This window comes from Urocitellus parryii, chromosome 11 (assembly GCF_045843805.1).
Source record: "Urocitellus parryii isolate mUroPar1 chromosome 11, mUroPar1.hap1, whole genome shotgun sequence".
NCBI classification, from domain to species: domain Eukaryota; kingdom Metazoa; phylum Chordata; class Mammalia; order Rodentia; family Sciuridae; genus Urocitellus; species Urocitellus parryii.
This window is the reverse complement of record NC_135541.1, coordinates 106801486-106824730: the sequence shown is the minus strand read 5'-3', so window position 1 is coordinate 106824730 and position 23245 is coordinate 106801486. Positions and strand designations below refer to the sequence as shown.

The 23245-nt window shown below is 35.5% G+C and overlaps 1 protein-coding gene across 4 annotated transcripts in view; it reads left to right on the top strand.

The window, feature by feature from the left end:
* Trim33 (tripartite motif containing 33) overlaps positions 1–23245 on the top strand; it is a 128466-nt gene that overhangs the window by 65174 nt on the left and 40047 nt on the right. For all 4 annotated transcript variants that reach the window (XM_077791014.1, XM_077791013.1, XM_026394125.2 and 1 more), the window contains exon 5: positions 21464–21580. In XM_077791014.1, the coding sequence (XP_077647140.1) occupies positions 21464–21580 (117 nt within the window). The remainder of the gene's footprint in view (positions 1–21463; positions 21581–23245) is intronic.

Here is a 23245-nt window from a genome sequence, read left to right as displayed (position 1 = left end):
AACTCTTTTTTTTTTGGGGGGAGGGTAGCAGGTATTGAACTCAGGGACACGCAACCACTGGGCAACACCTCCAGCCCTATTTTTTGTATTTTATTTAGAGGCAGGGTCCCACTGAGTTGCTTGATACCTGGCCTTTACTGAGACTGGCTTTGAGCTATTGATCATCTTTTTTTTTTTTTTAAGAATTATATAAAGGTAATTTTTATTTCATTTTTTAAATTTATTTTATTTTATTGGTTGTTCAAAACATAACAAAGATTGCAGAATCACATTGGTTACACATCCACATTTTTACATAATGCCATATTGGTAACTGTTGTATTCTGCTACGTTTCCTATCCTCTACCATCCCCCCTCCATCTACTGTAATTCATTTCTCTCCTTGTTTTTTTTTCCCCCATTCCCCTCACAACCTCTTATACGTAATTTTATATATCATTGAGGGTCTCCATTGTGTATAAATGCCACATTTTTTTTATCCATTCATCTATTGAAGGGCATCTAGGTTGGTTCCACAGTCTAGCTATTGTGAATTGTGCTGCTATGAACATTGTTGCAGCAGTATCCCTATAATATGCTCTTTTAAGGTCTTTTGGGAATAGTCCAAGAAGGGGAATAGCTGGGTCAAATGGTGGTTCCATTTCCCAGCTTTCCAAGGAGTCTCCATACTGCTTTCCAAATTGGCCGCACCAATTTGCAGCCCCACCAGCAATGTACAAGAGTACCCTTTTCCCCACATCCTCGCCAGCACTTGTTGTTGTTTGACTTCATAATGGCTGCCAATCTTACTGGAGTGAAATGGTATCTTAGGGTGGTTTTGATTTGCATTTCTCTGACTGCTAGAGATGGTGAGCATTTTTTCATGTATTTGTTGATTGATTGTATGTCCTCCTCTGAGAAGTGTCTATTCAGGTCCTTGGCCCATTTGTTTTTTTTTTTTTTTAAGAATTTTTTAATATTTATTTTTTAGTTTTCAGCGGACACAACATCTTTTGTATGTGGTGCTGAGAATCGAACCCAGGCCGCACGCATGCCAGCGCGCTACCGCTTGAGCCACATCCCCAGCCCCTTGGCCCATTTGTTGATTGGGTTATTTGTTATCTTATTGTTTAATTGTTTGAGTTCTTTGTATACTCTGGATATTAGGGCTCTATCTGAAGTGTGAGGAGTAAAAATTTGTTCCCATGATGTAGGCTCCCCGTTTACCTCTCTTATTGTTTCTCTTGCTGAGAAAAAACTTTTTAGTTTAAGTAAGTCCCATTTGTTGATTCTTGTTATTAACTCTTGTGCTATGGGTGTCCTATTAAGGAATCTGGAGCCCGACCCCACAATATGTAGATCGGAGCCAACCTTTTCTTCTATCAGACGCATAGTCTCTGATTTGATATCAAGGTCCTTGATCCATTTTGAGTTAACTTTTGTGCATGGCGAGAGAAGGGGATTCAGATTCATTTTGTTGCATATGGATTTCCAGTTTTCCCAGCACCATTTGTTGAAGATGCTATCCTTCCTCCATTGCATGCTTTTAGCCCCTTTATCGAATATAAGATAGTTGTAATTTTGTGGATTGGTTTCTGTGTCCTCTATTCTATACCATTGGTCTACCCGCCTGTTTTGGTACCATTTTGTTACTATTGCTCTGTAGTACAGTTTGAAATCTGGTATCGCTACACCTCCTGATTCACACTTCCTGCTTAGAATTGCTTTTGCTATTCTGGTTCTTTTATTTTTTCATATGAATTTCATGATTACTTTGTCTATTTCTATAAGAAATGCCGTTGGGATTTTGATTGGCATTGCATTGAACCTATAGAGAACTTTTGGTAATATCGCCATTTTGATGATGTTAGTTCTGCCTATCCATGAACAGGGTATATTTTTCCATCTTCTAAGATCTTCTTCTATTTCTCTCTTTAGGGTTCTGTAGTTTCATTGTATAAATCTTTCACCTCTTTTGTTAAGTTGATTCCCAAGTATTTTATTTTTTGTGAGGATATTGTGAATGGGGTGGTTTTCCTCATTTCCGGTTCAGAAGATTTGTTGCTGATATACAGGAATGCCTTTGATTTATGCGTGCTGATTTTATATCCTGCCACTTTGCTGAATTCATTTATTAGCTCTAGTAGTTTCTTTGTAGACCCTTTTGTGTCTTCTAGGTATAGGATCATATCATCCGCAAATAGTGATAATTTAAGTTCTTCTTTTCCTATCTTAATGCCTTTAATTTTTTTCGTCTGTCTAATTGCTCTGGCCAGTATTTCGAGGGAATGCCTTCAGTTTTTCTCCATTTAGAATGATGCTAGCCTGAGGCTTAGCATATATAGCTTTTGTAATGTTGAGGTAAGTTCCTGTTATCCCTAGTTTTCTGATGTTTTGAACATAAAAGGATGCTGTACTTTGTCGAATGCTTTTTCTGCATCTATCGAGATGATCATGTTTCTTTTTTTTTTTTAATATTTTATTTTATTTTTTCTTAGTTCTTGGCGGACACAACATCTTCGTTTGTATGTGGTGCTGAGGATCGAACCCGGGCCGCACGCACGCTAGGCGAGCGTGCTACCGCTTGAGCCACATCCCCAGCCCGATCATATGGTTCTTATCTTTAAGTCTATTGATGTGGTGAATAACGTTTATTGATTTCCGTATATTGAACCAGCCTTGCATCCCAGGGATTAATCCTACTTGATCACGGTGCACCATCTTTGGAAGTTCTCCCTATTTTTCTGTCTCCTAAAATAGATTGTGGAGTATTGGAATTAGTTCTTCTTTAAAGTTCTTGTAAAACTCTGCTGTATATCCATCCAGTCCTGGGCTTTTCTTGGTTGGTAGTCTTTTGATGGCTTCTTCTATTTCCTCACTTGATATTTTTCTGTTTAGGTTGTTTATATCTCCCTGACTCAATCTGGGTAGTTCATATGTCTTAAGGAATTTATTGATGCCTTCACTATCTTCTATTTTATTAGAGTATAGGGTTTCAAAATAATTTCTAATTATCTTCTGTATTTCTAAATTGTCTGTTCTGATGTTGCCTTTTTCATCCCGTAAGCTAGTAATTTGGGTTCTCTCTCTTTGTTAGCGTGGCTAGTGGTCTATCAGTCTTATTTATTTTTTCAAAGAACCAACTTTTAGTTTTGTCAATTTTTTTGATTGTTTCTTTTGTTTCGATTTCATTGATTTCAGCTCTAATTTTTATTCTACTGTATTTGCTGCTGATTTGTTCTTCTTTTTCTAAGGCTTCGAGGTGTAGTGTGAGGTCATTTATTTGTTGGCTTTTCCTTCTTTTAAGGAATGAACTCCATGAAATGAATTTTCCTCTTAGTACTACTTTCATAGTGTCCCAGAGATTTCGATATGTTGTGTCTGAGTTTTCGTTTACCTCTAAGAATTTTTTAATTTCCTCTTTGATGTCTTCTGTAACCCTTTGTTCATTCAGTAGCATATTGTTTAATCTCCATGTGATGTAGGATTTTTCCTTTCTCATTTTATTATTGATTTCCAATTTCATTCCATTATGATCAGATAAAATGCATGGTAGTATCTCAACTCCTTTGTAATTGCTAAGATTTGCCCTGTGACGTAATATATGGTCTATTTTTGAGAAGGATCCATGTGCTGCTGAGAAGGTGTATCCGCTTGATGTCTGGTGGTATACTCTGTATATATCAATTAAGTCTAAATTATTAATTGTATTATTGAGCTCTATGGTTTGTTTATTCAACTTTTGTTTGGAAGATCTGTCCAGTTGTGAGAGAGGTGTGTTAAAATCTCCCATGATTATTGTGTTGTGGTCTATTAGACTCTTGAACTTGAGAAGAATTTGTTTGATGAATGTAGCTGCACCATTGTTTGGGGCATATATATTAATGATCGGCAAGTCTTGTTGGTGTATAGTTCCCTTGAGCAGTATGTAGTATCCTTGTTTATTCCTTTTGATTAACTTTGGCTTGAAGTCTATTTTATTTGATACAAGTATGGACACCCCTGCTTGCTTCCGGGGTTCGTATGAGTGATATGATTTTTCCCAACCTTTCACCTTCAGTCTGTGTATGTCTTTTCCTATCAGATGAGTCTCCTGTAGGCAGTATATTGTTGGATCTTTTTTTTTTTTTAATCCATTCTACTAGCCTATGTCTTTTGATTGGTGCATTTAAGTCATTAACATTTAGGGTTACTATTGAGATATGGTTTGTATTTTCAGCCATATTTGGTTATGTTTGTTACTTAACATGATTTATTTTTCCTCTATGCTTAGTTTTTCCTTTACTGTACTACCTCCTGCTGTTGGTTTTCATTGTTATTTTTCATTTCCTCTTCCTGTAATGTTTTGCCAAGGATGTTTTGAAGAGCTGGTTTTCTAGCTGCAAATTCTTTTAACTTTTGTTTGTCGTGGAAGATTTTTATTTCATCTTCAATCCTGAAGCTTAATTTCGCTGGATACATGATTCTTGGTTGGAACCCTTTTTCTTTCAGCGTTTGAAATATGATGTTCCAGGATCTTCTAGCTTTCAGAGTCTGTGTTGAAAGATCAGCAGTTATCCTGATTGGTTTACCCCTAAATGTAATCTGCTTCCTCTCTCTTGTGGCTTTTAAGATTCTCTCCTTATTCTGTATGTTGGGCATCTTCATTATTATGTGTCTTGGTGTGGATCTCTTATGATTTTGTACATTCGGTTTCCTGTAGGCTTCTAGTATTTGGATTTCTTTTTCATTCTTTAAGCCTGGGAAGTTTTCTAGTATTATTTCATTGAATAGATTGCTCATACCCTTGGTTTGGACCTCTGTACCCTCTTGTATCCCAATAACTCTTAGGTTTGGTTTCTTGATGTTATCCCATAATTCTTGGATGTTCTGCTCATGATTTCTTAACATTCTCGCTGAGCTGTCTATGTTCTTTTCAAGTTGAAAAACTTGGTCTTCGTTGTCTGAAGTTCTATCTTCTAAGTGTTCTATTCTGCTGGTAATACTCTCATTTGAGTTTTTAATTTGGTTTATTGTTTCCTGCATTTCCAGGATTTCTGTTTGTTTTTTATATCCTCTATCTCCCTATAGAGTTGATCTTTTGCTTCTTGGATTTGTTTATGTAATTCATTGTCAGAGTGATTTTTCATTGTCTGAATTTGCTGTATAATGTCTTCCTTGAGACTCCAGATCATCTGAAGCATCTATATCCTGAACTCTTTGTCTGACATTCCATCAGCTGCAGATATTACCTCATCTAATGTTGAATTGACCTGTATTGTTTGTGGTCCTTTCTTTCCTTGTCTTTTCATACTGCTCATGATTCTTTCTAGCTTTGTGAAACTGTTGTGCTAATATTTTTTCCCCTTATATTTGTATTGTTCTTGTATAGCTCCAAAATCCCTCTTTTGCGGAGAAAGACAATGTTAACAGTTCCCAATATCAACAGTACATTATCTAAGCACAAGTTTTCATTATTAATACATTTATAGTTAGATTCTAAGAGTATAGATATTGGTTTTAATTATTACTTAAGAATATATTCATTAGTTTCATAAAAGGCGTACCATATCTGGTGACATAGAAACCTTAATTTCAGACGAAGGATGTTATACTTAGAGGGAAAGCAGTGAGGGTATGAGGTTAAACTAACCTAGCACCTTTGGAGAACTCTAACCAATAGACTGGTATAGACTCAATGAATGTATAGACTCAAGAATGTATAGACTCAACCTCCTATCTGAATTTAGATAGTTACCGTATGTATAGATAGCAAAGGTTAGGAGATTGAAAGTGGGATGGAGAGAATACGAATAAAAAAAAAGAAAAAAAAATAACAAGGAAGAAAAGAGAAATAAGAGAAGGAATAGGAAAGTAAGATAGAAATAAAGAAAAAAAAGGGGGGGAAGGTGGGGTATATGCAAGTCCTCTATATTATGTTACTTTGGTAATTCGGTTGTTCATGCACAGTTTTTGGTTTCACATGCTATAGTTGTGGAAGAGAGAGAAGAAAAGAGAGAGAAAAAAAAGTCTCTCAGAACACTGTTTTCCTTGCTTCCAGTAGGTGGCGTTGTCTATTCCTAGCTTGAGCCTCTGTATTCAGGGTGGTGGGTATAGCCAGTGTGAAAGGAAATGAGCTTCCACCTGTATCTTCCCTGCTCTAGTCTCTGAGGTAGAAACCAGGTGCCTGTACAGTTGTTGTTTTGCGTTGATAGCTACAACCCCCAAAAGCTTGTGGGAAATATTTTGAGTTATCGCAGCTAAGGGTGGGGGAGTTGGAAACCAGGTACCTGGATCAGCCGCAGAACCATGCTGGTAGCCATACCCCTTTTGATGGGTTTTAAGGGTTGATGGGCTTCCTCTAGGCTAGCGCTCGGGGCGGGGCCAGACCTCCTCCTCCGGTCTGGCTTGGCGCCCTATTGATCATCCTTAAGCCTCTGGAGCTCCTGGGATTACAGGCGCGCACCACTGCACCTATCTTCTTTGAACTCTTTTCTAGTGTTCTTGTTCTTTACTTTGCGATAGTCACAGTCATATAACGATATACTGGATATTGTCATTTCTAGTAATCATACTATTTTCATGTATTTTTCTTTATGGCCTTGTTTTCTATCATTCCTGCTCATTCTATTTAGTAACAGACTTCCACAAGTATTCAAGCACATAGTAGCTGCTTTTAAATAGTTTAGAAACCCTGGCTCTATCTTTTAGTTGGAGGACCTTTCCCTATCTTTTAATTGGAATGTTTAATTCCTGTTACACTTAACATAATAATTTACATGTTAGGTTTATATGTACTATTTGGTTTTTGTTGTGTTGCTGGGTAGAATGCAGGGACTTGCACATGCTTACTGAGTTACATTTCAGCCCAACAGTTTTTTTTTTTTTTTCGATCTGCTCTTGGCCTTTTTTTTTTTTTTTAATATTTATTTTTTGGTTGTAGATGGACTCAGTACCTTTATTTATTTTTATGTGGTGCTGAGGATTGAACCCGGGGCCTTGGACATGCTAGGCTACCGCTGTACCCCTGAGCTGCTGTATCCCCAGGTGTTGGCTTTTAAAGCTCTACATCTTCATGCTTATGAGTAATTGCTTTAGGGGTAATGATTTGCAGCTCTAACTTAATGACTCCTTAAAGTATTGTACCATTTCTCACTTTTTAAGATTTTATTAGTAACCTTACAGTAGTCTTATAAAACTAATTTATTATCCAATCCCTATTTTTATTTTTTTAAACACATTATAACTTACCTTGTAGTGCTTTTTTAAAAAAATAGCTGACAATTTTAAGACAGTTATAAGAAAGGAAAATAAAAGCCTAGTGTTTTATACTTACTCACTTATTACCATTGCTGTTTCACCTCATTCCTTCCTAAATATATAAATTTCCATCTGTTATATTCTGTTGCCTGAAAATTGTACTCCAGCATTTTTTGTTTAGCAACTCCACTCAGCTTCTGTTCATATGAAAATCCTTAGTTTAGAAGAATAAATTCCTCTAAAATTCTGGGTTGACAATTTTTCCTTTCAACATTTAAAAAAAGTTACTTATATCCTTGCCAGTGTTGATGTCCATATCATTCTTTCCTCCATGTTATATGCGTTTCTCTGTTTGCTTTGCCAATTTTCTTTTATTTTGGGAGCAGGTACACACTTGTAATCCCAGCCATCCAGGAGTCTTGAGGCAAGAGGGCCACAAATTCCAAGCTAGCCAGTGTGGGCAATTTATCAAGACCCTGTCTCCAAATTAAGGAAAAAAAGAGGGGGGACTGGGTATGTAGCTCAAGGATAGAGTGCATTGAGTTCAACTCCCAGTATTTACCTGCAACACACACAAAAAATATTTGATCTTCCTGTTGGCTGTGATTTTGTCAGATATGTATTTCTGTTAATCCTGTGTGCAGTTCACTGAACTTCTTTTATCTATGCCCCCACCTCCCCCCCCCCCCCCCAAAGAAGAGATGGGGTCTTACTGTGTTGCTCAGGCTAGCCTTGAATTCCTGGGCTCAAGTGATCCTCCTGCCTGAGTCCTCCATAGTGTCTTGAAATATAGACATGCCACTGATTAGTTTATTATTTCTTTAAAAAACAACAACAAATGTTCGATGGGCATGGTTGCACACATCTGTAATCCCAGCAGCTCAGGAGCCTGAGGCAGCATGGTGTCATTCAAAGCCAGCCTCAGCAAAAGCAAAGTGTAAGCAACTCAGACCATGTCTTTAAATAAAATACAAAATAGGGCTGATTTGCTTAGTGCCTCATCATTGCTGAGGCTGGCTTTGAACTTGTGATCCTCCTGTCTCAGCCTCTGGAGCCGCTGGGATTACAGGCCAGCACCACCTGGCTGTTTAATGCTTTCTTTAGTTATCTCTGATTTGTTGCTAAGTCCATCAAGGAATTTTAAAATTTTAGATATTGTATTTCTCTAAAATTTTAATTTGCTGCTTTTTTGGTTATTTTCTGTGTTGAGATTTCTTATGTACTCATTGAGCACCTGTGTTCATTTAAAGTTTTGAATACACAATAGCCCATTTAAAGTCTCAGCTATTAAAACGTGAACTATTTTGGTGTCCGGTTATTGTTGAGTGTGCTTGTATTTACTGTGACTCATTCTTTATTGTTTCTTTGATTGATATATATATCACACACACACACACACACACACACACTAATGTATTTATTTATGGTACTGGGGATTTAACCTACAGCTTTGTGCATGTTAAGCAGATGCTATAGTATAATACTATCCTGTCTACCAATTTTTATTGTGATTTGGTCATTGTGTATAACACATTGTTGAAAGTTTAAATTCTTTTCATCTTCCGAGAACTGTTGGTTATTCTCATAGACAATTAAATTAATTATGGATCACTTTTATTCTTTTATAAGTTTGTTTCTATACTTTGTTAGGAAAGATCTGTGAAGAGTCCAAGGTATTTCCTTTAAGCCTTTGTAACTTCACTTTCTAAACTGTTTCTTGGAAGATCTTGTCAAGTTTTGGTTTAGCCTTTTTTTAGGCTAGGACAGGCCTAGACTAGAAGTTAGTGTCAGGGAGTGGTCTTTTATATCAAAATGTGACCTTTCTGGTTTTTCGAGTAGGTTGCCCAGGAAACACAAGTCCCTTTTTCCCCTGGAAGGGGAATAAATTGGAATTCTATCTAGCAGGCATTGCATAATCTCATCCTGTGCATAACCACCCAGATTTTGACCAGGGATTTGTGAGGAATTAACATTTATTCTATATCTTTCCTTTTCCTAGCCTCTTTGTGCCTCAGCCTCACCTTCTGTATATCTCTATTTCTGTGCCCTGCCCCTTACACTCCAGCCACTCAGAAGTTCTAAAATTTCTGTGTGTGGTTTGCTGGATCACTAGCTATGTATTTGAGTTATAAAATTCTGAGCTGCAAATAGCTCATTGAGACAGTGGGTGCTTAGCATATGCAAGGTCCTAGATTAGACCCCCTACCTCCACACACACACACACAAAAAGGATAAATCTCTTTATAGAGAGGATAATTTGCAAAAATTGCAGTCTTTAAAGGATTTCATACTTTGTCTGTGGTCCAGTGACTTTGTATAGCTGCCTCCTAGATTTCTGTCTTGTTTTACAATTTTAGTGACAGGACTAGTCTGGTGCCAGTTACTCTGTCATGGGTGAAAGTGAAAGTCACCTTTGCTCTACCTTAAAATTTTTTATATCCTATAGCAATTTTGTGTTTTAAGGATCAGTGTGGTTTGAAAAAGTGGCTACTTAAAACCTAATAATAGATGTTTTTCTTAAGGAATAAGATATAATAATGGTCACTTTTACGGGACTGTATAAGTGAAATTCCTCTAAAATGTTTTCCTAAAGAAATAGTTTTTATTGGCATTATGTTTTTAAATTAAAGTGTTTGCTTTAAAGCATATATTCAGTCCTAGATGTATATTAGAACTCCCTAAGGAGATTAAAAAAGAAAGTAACTATTGCCTTAGTTCTATTCCTGCATAGCAAAAACATTTTATGGTATTTAAATAATACTGGTAAATCACCTCAGATGTTTTTCCTTATTTAGTTAAGGTGAAGAACTACTTCCTTAGAAGGACCTTTAGCAAAATTATTGTTTCAATTCTTCTAAAAAATTAAAAAATCTTTCAGATAAGTTCTGAATACATTTTTTGGTTAAAAAGTGTGCATATGTATATAATCAGTCCTCTTAGGAAGCTAGATTTAGAATAGTGGCAATAAATCAGTATTTCTTATCTAAGCACATTTTTTTTCATTAAACACATTTATTGTCAGAGACAAAATAACTTGCTTATTCAGTATTTATTGATCTTATTTGTTCAGTAGATACTTTCTTGCTCACCATGTACCAGATACCATAGTAGGTGGTGACTATCTTAGAATTTTGTAGTCTGTGAGACTGAGATTGAGTGTGTGGCTCTGTGGTTCCATAATAGTTCATCAAAGTATCTCCAATATAAAATTGCTTTATTTAGGTATTGCGTCAAACAGAGGTTTGCTCTGTGTGTGTGTGTGTGTGTGTGTATGTGTGTGTGTGTGTGTGTGTGTGTAGTACTGGCGATTGAATGCAAAGTCTAACTTGTGCTGGGTAAGTACTTTCTCACTGAGCTGTATGCTCAGCCCTTTTTATTTTTATTTAAGCTTTTTTTTGTTTGTTTTTGTGTTGAGGAATTGAACGTAGGACTTCATGCATACTAGGCAAGAGCTCTACCGCTGAGTCACATCCCTAGTCACATACACATATACTGAGCCCTTTTCATTTCATTTGAGACAGAGTCTAAGTTGCCTAGCCTGGCCTTGAACTTGTGATCCTTCTCAGTCTCAGTTTCCTGAATAACTGGGATTAGCTGTGTTAATTTTAATATCATAGTTTTGGGGGCCTAGTAGAATACTGTCCAAGGAATCCATAGAACAAAATGATTGTTTATGATAGAGAATATTTGAATATGACTAAGAGTTAGCTTGAAAGAGAGGAATATCAGGAGAGAAAACATGAAGAAACAGGGGCTAGGGTTGTGGCTCAGTGGTAGCATGCTTGCCTAGCATGCATGAGGCACTGGGTTGGATTTTCAGCACCACACACAAATAAATAAAGGTCTATCAACAATTTTAAATATATATATATTAAAAAACAAGAAACAGCCAGACAGAATTTTCTTTCAAAAAAAAAAAAAAAACCTAAAAACAAAAAACAAAAAAACTCTAAGAAATAAACATAAAAAACATTCAGAGTGGGTATTTCCACAGATAAGTGTTACCCATTTGCCAAAGGGTTAAATGGTATATTGGATGAAAATTGTGTTAATTGATAAATTTATTACAAAGATTGAAATCCCATAAATTAGCCATTTTTCTTTAGAGCAGCGCAACTTGACCTAAACATTTTTTATTTATCTCTGATCTTTTACTGTATGCCTGTTTTCTGTCTTTGAGATGGTAGAAATATCATGACTTGAGGAGCCCTTGTCTGTGTATCCATACAGTGTAGAATTTTTAGCCACTAATCCTTTTTATCACATCACCCTAATAAAGTTTTTGTTTTCTTCTTGGTTACAATGTAAGGAAAGGAAAAATGGGACTTTGTTTTACCTTGTTTATTGTGTTATTTCTTCCTATCAAATATAGAGTCATTGCATTACCAATAACAACTGCTTTAAATCGCAAGATGCATCATAAACACAGAAGTACCTATAAATCTAGTGGAAAGAGTAACAAAAATATTTTTTAAAATCTGGTCTAGTATTATGTTTTTCAATCAGTAATCTCTAAATATTGAATCTGTTGCATTCTTTATTGTCTTTTAACCTTTTTTTCGTGTTTTTCCCCCCTGTGTCTCCCAGTTTTTAATGTTCAAAATGCAAGACAATCTCAGTTGAGAAATGTTTTGGTTTGTTCTCTCCCCCTCCCTCCTTTCCTTCCTTGTAACAGAGACTGAAACCAGGGGTGCTCAACATCCCCACCCCTTTTTATTTTTTAAAGACTGGGTCTTGCTAAATTACCTAGGCCTTGCTAAATTGCTGATGCTGGCTTTGAACTTGCAGTCCTCCTGCCTTAGCCTCCCAAGTGGCTGGGATTACATGTGTGTGGCACCATGCCCTCCACAGATGTTTTCTTGAGCTGTCTGAACTGCTACTAAAGCCCACCCATTGCATGTAATATATTTAAAAGCTGTCAACCATTCCCCCTTTAAATTTTTTAAAAATTTTGAGACATAATGTTACAGATTCATAGAGTTGCCTCCCTCCCCACAAAAATTTCAGATGTCTTTTTTGCTTTTCACTAGGCCTTTAAGATTGTTGCCTGAATATTTTCTAGTATTTCATTCTTTCATGCATTAACATTTTGCTGCTGTTAGTGGATCTTTTCTTCCTCTGCTACTTCTTTTTATTTTTACTCAAGGTGCCATGTTTCCGAGAGAGAGAGAGAGAGAGAGAGAGAGAGAGAGAGAGAGAGAGAGTGTGTGTGTGTGTGTGTGTGTGTGTGTGTGTGTGTGTATATAGAGTATTTCAAACTAGGAACTTCTCACTTTCTTTGAAAAAAATACTTAAGCAAATTCTTGGTTAAAGGGTTTTCTTCAATAAAGGATTGAATTTCCTGTTGTCATTGCCTCAGGGCACTACCAGTTTAGGACAGTTACATTTCTAAAAGTTTTGAACCACTCACATGCCGTGCATTTGTCTGAAATTCCATATGTGGGACATTTTATTGCTGCAACATCTTAGGGTTCTCCTCTCTACTGTTCCACAACACCATTGTTTTGTCTTAGATCCAGGGCAAATTTCCTTTATCCTGATTTCAGAGCACTTTTGGTTCTCTGCTTATTCAAATTTATACCTATAAAACAGTAATTATAATGAAAACAATGAATCTATTAATAGCAAAAGTTTAGATTTGAAAGACTTATAAGTGATAAGTCTTATTCTAGGTGGGCAGTTTTCCATAATTTAAAAATGTTGCTCTGCTCTGGTGACTTTCATTGTTTACATCAAGAAATCTGTAGGGCTAGGGATATAGTTCAGTTGGTAGAGTGCTTGCCATGTATGCACAAGGCCCTGGGTTCAATCCTCAGCAACACACACACACACACACACACAATCTATATATGTACCTAATATATATTTTTTCCCTCTTGAGCTATTTTAAAATTTTTATTACTGCTTTTATGTTGTTTGGAATGATATATCTTAATATTCTTTTCTTTTTTTTTAAAGAGAGAGAGAGAATTTTTTAATATTTATTTATTTTTTTTAGTTTTCGGCCGACACAACATCTTTGTTTGTATGTGGTGCTGAGGACTGAACCTGGGCCGCATGCATGCCAGGAGAGCGCGCTACCGCTTGAGCCACATCCCCAGCCCAATGTTCTTTTCTTAATATGTTTGGGGATGTTGAATTTAGATGTATGGATTTATAGTTTTCATCAAATTTGGAAATTTTGTTCCACAATTATAATTGTTTCCAGTTTTTTTTTCTTCTCTTTGCAATGCCAATTATACCTTATATCATTGTAGTTAGGAGCCACCTTTGTTTCCTTTGATTCCCTCCAGTTTTTCTGTTTTCATTTTGCATACTATTAATAACAGATTCTTTATAGAAGAAAAGATTAGATAGAGAGAAAGATGTGTGGTGGTGTATGGGGGAGGAGAGTAAAAGATTGTAATTTATTAAATTAGAAAACAGATATAGAACTGGAATTGATTTGAGTAAAATTGTGCTGTAAACAGCACAATGTTTTTCTTTAAAAAAATAAATAAATAAGAAAGAAAATGTTTCTAGTATCAGACCAGCAGTATAGAAAGTAAAGCATACAAGTACCAGTATGATACTCCTGATTTGCAGTAGTGCAACTTTTTTTTTAAAATTTTATTTATTTATTTATTTTTAATATTTATTTTTTAGTTCTTGGCGGACACAACATCTTTGTTGGTATGTGGTGCTGAGGATCTAACCCGGGCCGCACGCATGCCAGGCGAGCGCGCTACCGCTTGAGCCACATCCCCAGCCCCAAGTAGTGCAACTTTTAAGTTCATATTTTTTGCACCATTCATAGTCCACATGCAGTTATAGCTCCACACTTTACAACATGCCCACAGATCCTAAATAAAACTACTAAGAAAAAATAACCCATATGTTCACTTATTTGACCAGCTCCTCTGACTTTAAAAGTGCAAAAAGGCTTACATATATACAGATCAAGCCATACACAAAATATTACTTTATCAACTAGTAATTTTCTAAAATAAAGTTTTAGTACAATGACAGTAAAGTAAGGGAAGAAACCTGAAGGAATGAAGTCCTAATTACTGTACGTGCCTTTTAAAAAAAAAAATTAACTTTTGGCAGTAGGGGGAAACCTATTATATCAGTTACAAACAAAAGTCAAGTAATTTTTTGCAAGAAATTTAACAATTGGGTACAATGTCTTTCCTTTGTTGCCATTACTTCATAGTTTACTTATCCATTATCATCAGTATTTGCTTCCCTGATCATTTTATCAGGTTCTTCATCCCTTAACTTCTCAAGATTAGTCATCACCTGGTGAAGCTCTGCTGTACTGTTAGAGGCATTGCCAGCCTGAATCACACAGAATTCTTCTCTAATTTCATCTTCACTGTCTGTGTCTTTAATTTTTATTCCACGATTGTCAGAAGTTTAATATCATCAGATATGCCATTATCAGCATCTACATCATTAATTATGTCCTGTACTCCTCTTCTGTGGAAATCTGCCCAGGATACTTCATTTTAGTTCCCAGTTTCTTTGTTGTTGCACTTCTATCACCATCCTTGTCAAATAATGGAAACAACAATAACAAATAAACTTCTTTGAATTCTGTAATCTGCAATTCCAACAGTTGGTCAGTCTTGCTATAAGTGCTGCTGGTTTTGGAGACACTGCTGCCTAGTTTACTCACTCCATTCGAAATCCATGATATCAGTGATATCAGGCTTTAAACTCTTATGACTCTTATTAATACCTTTAAGCCTTAGGTGCTTTATGTGTTTTGACCAGTTTATTCTTAGTATAGTTCTATAAAGGTAAATATCGAGTTGTCCATAGCACCCAACTAATTAGATAGCATCTAGAGCTCGGTGAGGTGGTGCACACCTGTAATCTCAGCAGTTCAGGAGGTTGAGGTAGGAATATCTCTAGTTCAAGCTAGCCTTGGCAAAAGCGAGGCACTAAGCAATGCAGCGAGTTCCTGTCTCTAAATAAAGGGCTGGGGATGTGTTTCAGGGGTCGAGTGCCCCTGCGTTCAATCTCCAGTACCCTCTTCCCTGCAAAAGAATAGTATCTGAATCATTAAGTTTTTCTAAAGATGTAAGGTCTGGTGGTATTGATGGTATAAGCATATAATTCAGTTGTCCAGGGCTTACTGGACATGCACAAGACCTGGGTCAGATCCCCAGGACTGAGTGGGGATTGGGGGATTTAGTGAGAGAATCCATATGACATTTTATTAAATTCTCAAATTCTAAAAAAAAAAAAAAATCTCAAAAAAGTCTAGCTGATGCTATCTGTAGATTGAGAAGTGCTTAAATGAAAAATGATGTTCAAGATTTTCTTCACAGTAATCTAGGAGATGGTGTAGGTGAATATGTTGATTAAAATTTGCCATCAAGTTTGAAAGTGGATGATAGGTTCAGTAGAATTGAGACTCGAATGTATGTTTGAAACATCTTTAATTTCAAAAAATTCTTTAATTTCAAAAAGTGAAATAACTGAAGAAAAATGACACAGCTAATTTTTTAAAAAGGCCCCTTGTTGGGCTGAGGTTGTGGCTCAGTGGTAGAGCTCTTACCTAGCATGTGCGAGGTACTTGGTTCGATTCTCAGCACCACATATGAATAAATGAATAAAATAAAGATTCATCAACATCTAAAAAAAAAAAATGCCCCTTGCTGGGCATGGTGGTGTATGCCAGCCATTAGGCTGAGGCAGGAAGATTGTAAGTTCAAGGTCAGCCTAGGCAATTAAGTGATGACCCTATTTCTAAATAAAAAATTTTAAAAAGGTCTGTAGTAGCTGATGTAGTGGCATATGCTTGTCATCCCAGCAACTGAAAAGGTTGAGGCTGGAAGATCACAAGTTTGATCCTAACCTCAGCAACTTAAGTAAGATCCTGTCTCAAAATAAAAAGGGCTGCAGATGTGGCTCAATGTTAAATTGCCCCTAAATTCAATCCCCAGTACAAAAAAATAAAAAATCTGGGGTTCAAATTCCCAATCAAGTTTCCCAGGCTAATTTGATTTGAATACAAACTAGCATAAATGTTTTCCCAGATGCTTCAGAATTAAATCATTAACAGTCACTAAGTACTTATTTGGCAAGTCAGGTAGTAATGTCCAGGATTTACTAAAACACAAGGTGTGCATTCAAAAGTTTGAAGTTATTTATTAGCTGAGGTGGTTCTCAACCTTTTAAGATAACACCTTATTATTCATCCATCTCCCATCTTTTATTCATGAGCACTGTAATTTCAAAAATAGCTCAACAAACTGCATTAAAAATGGGTTCTAATAATAAAATAGCATGGGCATGATGATTCATTCTGTTAAAAACCAGATTACCAGTTGTATATTTAGTATACTGAGTTTCTATAATTTTAGCCTAAAGCTCAGGAAGTTTTCTTTGATTTTCATCTTAAATTAAATCCTGGCATATATAATTTTTACTTAGATGTTTTGAAATACTAGTGAAAACATTGTGTCTGAGAAAGCACATTAATAATTGTTAGTTCACAATCTAAGATTAAAATTAAAAAATACTTTCAAATGTTCTTATATTAATCAAATTTATACTTATTTCATCCATTTATTCTTCCTTTTTCTTGTTTCTAAAGTATTTCAGTTAGACTTTTGATGAATTAGAAAAATATTTGTGCTAGGTTAAATCTATAAACTATGGGAGATAATTTATAATCAAAACTATCTTTATATTTTCCCCTTTTTGTTTTATTTCACCTGTTTGAAAAACTCTAGTGTTCTCTTGTTCTGATCATACAATTGAAATTTATTTAAGTGAACACAATTTGATCATCACCTTTTATTTAAATCCCTGATAATTCACATTATGTATTTTTTAAAATTTTATATTTCATTTATTTGTTTGTTTGTTTTTGGTATTGAGGATTGAACTTAGGGGCGCACAACCACTGAGACACATCCCCAGCCCTATTTTGTATTTTATTTAGAGACAGGGTCTCACTGAGTTGCTTAGCACCTCGATGCTGCTGAGGCTGGCTGTGAACTTGCAATCCACCTGCCTCAGCCTCCCCAGCTGCAGGGATTACAGGCGTGCATCACCATGCCCAGCTTTTATATGCCCTTTTTAGATATACATTGACAGTAGAGAGTATTTGACATAGTATAATTTTTCATTCTTGTGCTTGTTTATTCATGTATGAACATAGGAAAGTTATATCTGATTCATTACATTGGTTGTGTATTCATGTATGAACATAGGAAAGTTATGTCTGATTCATTCTACTGTCTTTCCTATTTCCATCACCCTCCTTCGTTTCCCTTTGTCTAACCCAATGAACTTCGACCTCCCCCTTTCTGCCTCCCATTGTGTCCACGGATCAGAGAGAACATTAGGTCTTTGGTATTCTGGGACTGGCTTTTTTCTCTTAGCATGATAGTTTCCAGTTCCTTCTGTTTATCAGCAAATGCCATCCTTTATCACTGAGTTATAGTTCATTTTCTTTATCCATTCATTTTTTGAAAGGCACCTAGGTTGGTTCCATAGCTTAGCTGCTATAAACATTTATGAGGCAGTGTCACTATAGTAAGCTGATTTTAAGTCCTTTTGGTACATTCCAAGGAGTAGGTTAACTTAATCAAATGTTGGTTCTATTCCAAGTTTTCTGAGGAATCTCTGTACTGCTTTCCAGACTGGTCGTACCAATTTGTATTCCCACCAGCAATGTGTGTATAATTTCCCCTGCATCCTCGCCAGCATTTATCGTTTTACCCTTATTTATTATCTGAACCTATCTTCAGCAAAATGCACAGGCTTCTTAGCTCTAGTACTTCTTCACTCTTCTACCTTTGCCTTCTATTAGGTCAACCTGAAAATAACAGGTGGTTTTAAAACTCTGTACTTTTAGGGTTTTTGTTTGTTTACAGTGCAGTTATTGCATTCTTCTAAGTTGGTCTCCCTAGAAGGCTATCATTTATTTATCCTTCTGCATTCAACTCAAGTGTCAATCACTATATAAGGAAAGGGAGGTATACATATTTTCACTTAGGTATACATGTTTAGGAAAATATCATACTTGCTTGTTTCTTGTTCACTTGAGTGCTTATTTTGGAAGCATGATATTTGTTCAAAGTTAAATTTATGGATTAGGATTTTGTGAATTTTGATAATAGTAATTGAGTTTTCCACCAAATTTCTTCTTATTTGCAGACATAATGAAGCCTTCCTTCAAAAGATTTTCTTTTGGGGGTGAAGGTTACAGGGTATTTGAATCCAGGGGCACTTAGTCACTGAGCCACATCCCCAGCCCTTTTTATTTTTAAATTTTTATTTCATTTATTTTTTGGTACCAAGAATTGAACCAAGGGATGTTTAACCACCAAGCCACATCCCAAACCCCTTTTTATTTTTTTAATATTTAAAAACAGGTTCTCACTAAGTTGCTTAGGGTCTCCCTAGGTTGCTGAGGCTGCCTTTGAACTTGTGATCTTTCTGCCTCAGCCTCCTGAATCACTAGGATTATAGGTATGTGCCACTACACTCAGCTTCAAAAGGTCTTTCTTCTTCACAGTGATAGTGGTTTTTTTTTTTAAGAGAGAGAGAGAATTTTAATATTTATTTATTTTTTAGTTTTCGGCGCACACAACATCTTTGTTTGTATGCGGTGCTGAGGATCGAACCCGGGCCGCACGCATGCCAGGCGAGTGCGCTACTGCTTGAGCCACATCTCCAGCCCGTAATAGTGTTTTTTAAGTCAAAAGGATTAGCATGGAATTTTGATACTTGTACTTTATTTGTATAGATTTAGCATAGTAAAACATTTCTTATTGGCCATAAAGAAATCGTTGTATATGGAATAAATCAAATGCTGGTCTTCATTGAAAGAACCAATTCTCATGGGTACCCTATCCAAAAATAGGACAGCTTTAAAGTGGAATGCGTGCACATGTGTTTGGGGTGCTGGGGATTGAACCTAGAATCTTTAGCATGCTAGGCAAGCCCCTTAACCACTGATGTATACCCACATCCCAGCCCTTTTTTTAAAATTATGAGATAGGGTCTTGCTAAGTTGTCCAGGCTGAACTTGTGATCCTCCTGCTTTAGCCTCCTGAGCTGGTGAGCTTACAAGCATGTATCACCATGCCCTGCTAAAAGTCTTCTAAATTAAAAAACCACATGTATAATGGGGGCTGTTTAATTAATATCTTAGATTTTAATATGCACAATCTTACAAACAGTTTGATTGCTTAAAAATAGTCATACTGCCCAGATGTGGTGGTACATACCTATAATTCAAGGGACTTGGGAGGATAAGACAGGAGGATTCAAAGTTTGAGGCCAACCTCAGCAATTTAGTGAGGCCCTGTCTCAAAATAAAAAATAAAAATGATTGGGAATGTAGTTAAGCACCCCTGGGTTTTATCTGTGGTACCTGTATAAATAAAAGATAAATAGTTAATTAATAAATAGATAAATAGTTAAACTGGCTGTGCTCTGGGTTAAACCAGGGCCTTATTCATATCAGGTAAGCTCTCTACCACTGAGTCACATCCTTAGCCCCTGGCAAATTTTAATATATGTATTTTACCACAGTAAAATTTTTCTTTAAATCAGCACACAAAATAAAAACCTGATCAACAATTTATTATAACACAGATCTGCATATTGCGCTACACTTTTTCTTACTGCCCTCCATTCTTAACCTAGTAAACTTCCCTTTATGTTAATTTTATAGCATTTCCGCATATCTACCTGAGATAAAGACATCTAAGTGTTCCTAGGCTTTTTATTTGCATGTCTATTCCTGCCTTTACTTTTGTGATACCAGTGTCTTAAAGGATGATTACATTTTTGTCAGTATCTTAGATGCCTCATTCCTTGTGACTTTTCCTTGACTTTGCTTTAACTAGGCATTGAATTTTTCAATTCTAACTATGGGCCTTGCCATAGCCACCTCCCAGATCAACATTGCTTTTGATCTTTTACAGAGTCATTTGTTCCTGCTTGTTTGGTTATATCAACCAGTAATAGTACTCTGTTCCATCATCTGAATGGTCTATCACCTATCTTGGAGTTTTAACTGGTCTTTCATTTCCAGAGGCAGACTGTAAATGACCTGGTATACCATGGTACCTTCCTTTCTTTCTTCATTAATTTGTACCCCGCCCCCATCCCATCCCTCTGTTCCTTCCTTCCTTATTGAACCCAAGAGCACTTTGCCATCAAGCTAAGTCTGCAGCCCTTTTTATTTTTTGTTTTGAGACAGGGTCTTGTTGAGCTGCTTAGGGCCTCACTAAGTTGCAGAGGCTGGCCTCAAACTTGCAATTCTCCTGCCTCAGCCTCCCAAGTCACTGAATTAGATGTGTGCATCACCATGCTTAGCTGCCTCTGGATTTTTTTTTTAAATCAGTTACTGCTTTATCTTCTGTCCTTTGCATATTCCTTTGACCATCTTAATGTCTTTATAATATATTAACTGTGCCAACAGAGGTTTCTGTTCTGACATCTCTGTGAAGTTTTCCTTGCTGTTGAGGCTGATTTAGTTAGTAGATTCTTGTTTTAGATTATAATATACACCACCATTATAGCTCTTGTCACAGTGTGGTATCAGCTCATATTTGTGCCTATATATTAACTATACTATGAGCCAGATGAATCTTTTCTACTCATGTAGAAATCACATAGATAAACTACAAAAAGGAAAGAAAACTATTATTTTAGCTTTCTAGTAATGACTAACCAGTAAAGTCTATACTTCCTTCACTAGAAAATTCTAACATATACTAAATCAAGTTGACAGAGTTGAAATTAAACTGGTATTGGTTATATTTTAAAAAAATACGTTTTTAGTTGTTGATGGGCCTTTTTTTTATTTATCTGAGGTGCTGAGAATCAAAACCCAGTGCCTCACATATGTGAGGCAAGCACTCCTAAGCTACAACCCCAGCCCAATATTTTTAATTGATATAATCATTTTGAAAAGTTTGACAAGGCATCTCGAATTCAAAAATTATTTCAAGTATGATTATAAAGACAAGATAAAGAATAAAATTCATCAATCAAAATTTTAACAGAAAACATTATTTCAGTCTTTTTTTTTCTTTAATAATAGCTGTCTATGATTAGAAGAAAAGGAATTTCTATTTAAAAGTTGCCTTTGAATTAATACACAAGTGACTAGCATGTGGAGTTGATTATTTATGTAAGGTTTCAAGGTTGACTTAAGTTATTCTTCTTTATATCCCGATTTCAATTTTAAATTTTATATTTTAAATGTTTTTGTTTTTATTTAAAGGTATCAGTTTTTGGAAGAAGCTTTTCAAAATCAGAAAGGTGCAATTGAAAACCTATTGGCTAAGCTTCTTGAGAAGAAGAATTATGTTCATTTTGCAGCTACTCAGGTGCAGAATAGGTAAGTGTATTGCCTTAAAAGCATAATTTCATATTAAGAATTATCAAAGAGGAGTAAATCCACTTAAAAATGTTTATTTACTTATTAAACATATACAGAAAACCTAATTTTTAAAAAATAATGATGTAATTTGAGTTTGGGTTTATAGTATTTGTTAAGCAAAATTTAATTGACTAGAAAATTTTTATACTCTTAGCATATGTGTTTGACTATTTTATAATTAAAAAGATTAGTCTGTATAAGTTTTAAACTTGGAAAAAGAATTTAATATATAGAGAATTGAATTATAGAATTTAAAGTAAAGATTGTGTGGGAGGTACAGTATAGAGGAGCAAGAACAAGTATAGTGAACAAATTTATTCTCCCGTCTCTAAAACAAGCATTAAAAACAGTATTTATCTTATTAGTAGCATTATAATATGAATATATAATATAGTTTTTCGCATATTGTAAGCACCCAGATTTTAGCTGCTGCTGTTATTTTTATCAAGAGAAGAAGTTACACTTATTTTGGTACATTTCTTAAAAAATTAAATTAATTTATAGGGGAAAATAGGAATAAGTTCCATGGGCAAATAGGTTAACAAAGTTAGGACTCTTACACTAGAAAGACAAACACTTGGAGCTGGCATAATTAAAACATGAAAATTCTTAAAAGTATGAAGAGGGTCACAATATAATTATTGCATAAGCTCACAAATATTGGAACTTTGTCCTGACTATTAAAATTTATTAATTTGTTATGATTAAAATGGCACATAACAAGCTGGGCATGATGGCACATACCTGTAATCCCAGAGACCAAAGACTAAAGCTGGAGGTTCACAAGTTCAAAGCCAGTTTGAGCAATTTAGGAAGGCCCTAGGTAACTTAGTGAGACCCTATATCAAAGAAAAGCGGTGGCAAGGCTGTGAAGGTGGGGTTGGGGATGTGGCCCAATGGTTAAGTGCTCCTGGATTCAATACCTGGTACCGCAAAACAAAACAAAATACAACACACACACACACACAACAGATGCTCAAAAATATCAAATAGTTGAATGAATGAAAATAGTGCTTTAAACATGTTACAACTTTTTATCCTAAGTAACAAAAGAAAATGAAAGGCTCCTATAGATAACAAATGTAAATGCACATACTGTCCATTGATGGTTTTCTCTTTTTGGGGGTGGAGAGGCTTATTGTTGAATGATGCTTGATTGTTTTTTTTTTTTCTTTAAGAAATGTCAGGATGTTTTAGATTAAATTGCTGATATGTTGTGGTTTATGTTGAAAAAGATAAATGTGTCTTCTCGGAAGTTATTGATAGATGACCCTTTCAGAGGAAGATAGTTGATTCATATGGCAATCCCAAATTTTTAAATGTATGCTTTGTATGTATTTTTTACATATGTTCCTGGATTTGTATTCAGAAATAGAACAAAATGTTTATCTTTTATATTATATAGCTTTGGGTAAATTAATGATTTCATCAGAAAGCTTTAAAAAATTCTAATAATCTCTCTTCTCCTCTCCTTTTTGTTTTTGAGGAGTTTCAAAAAGCTAATGTATCTAGTAGCCACATCCTGAACAACGTTTGAAAAATAAAAGCAGTTCTTTTCACAGGAAAGAGAAATGTACTTTTCTTTTTGTTTGTTTTATTTGCCTCATGCATATTAAGGAAGTG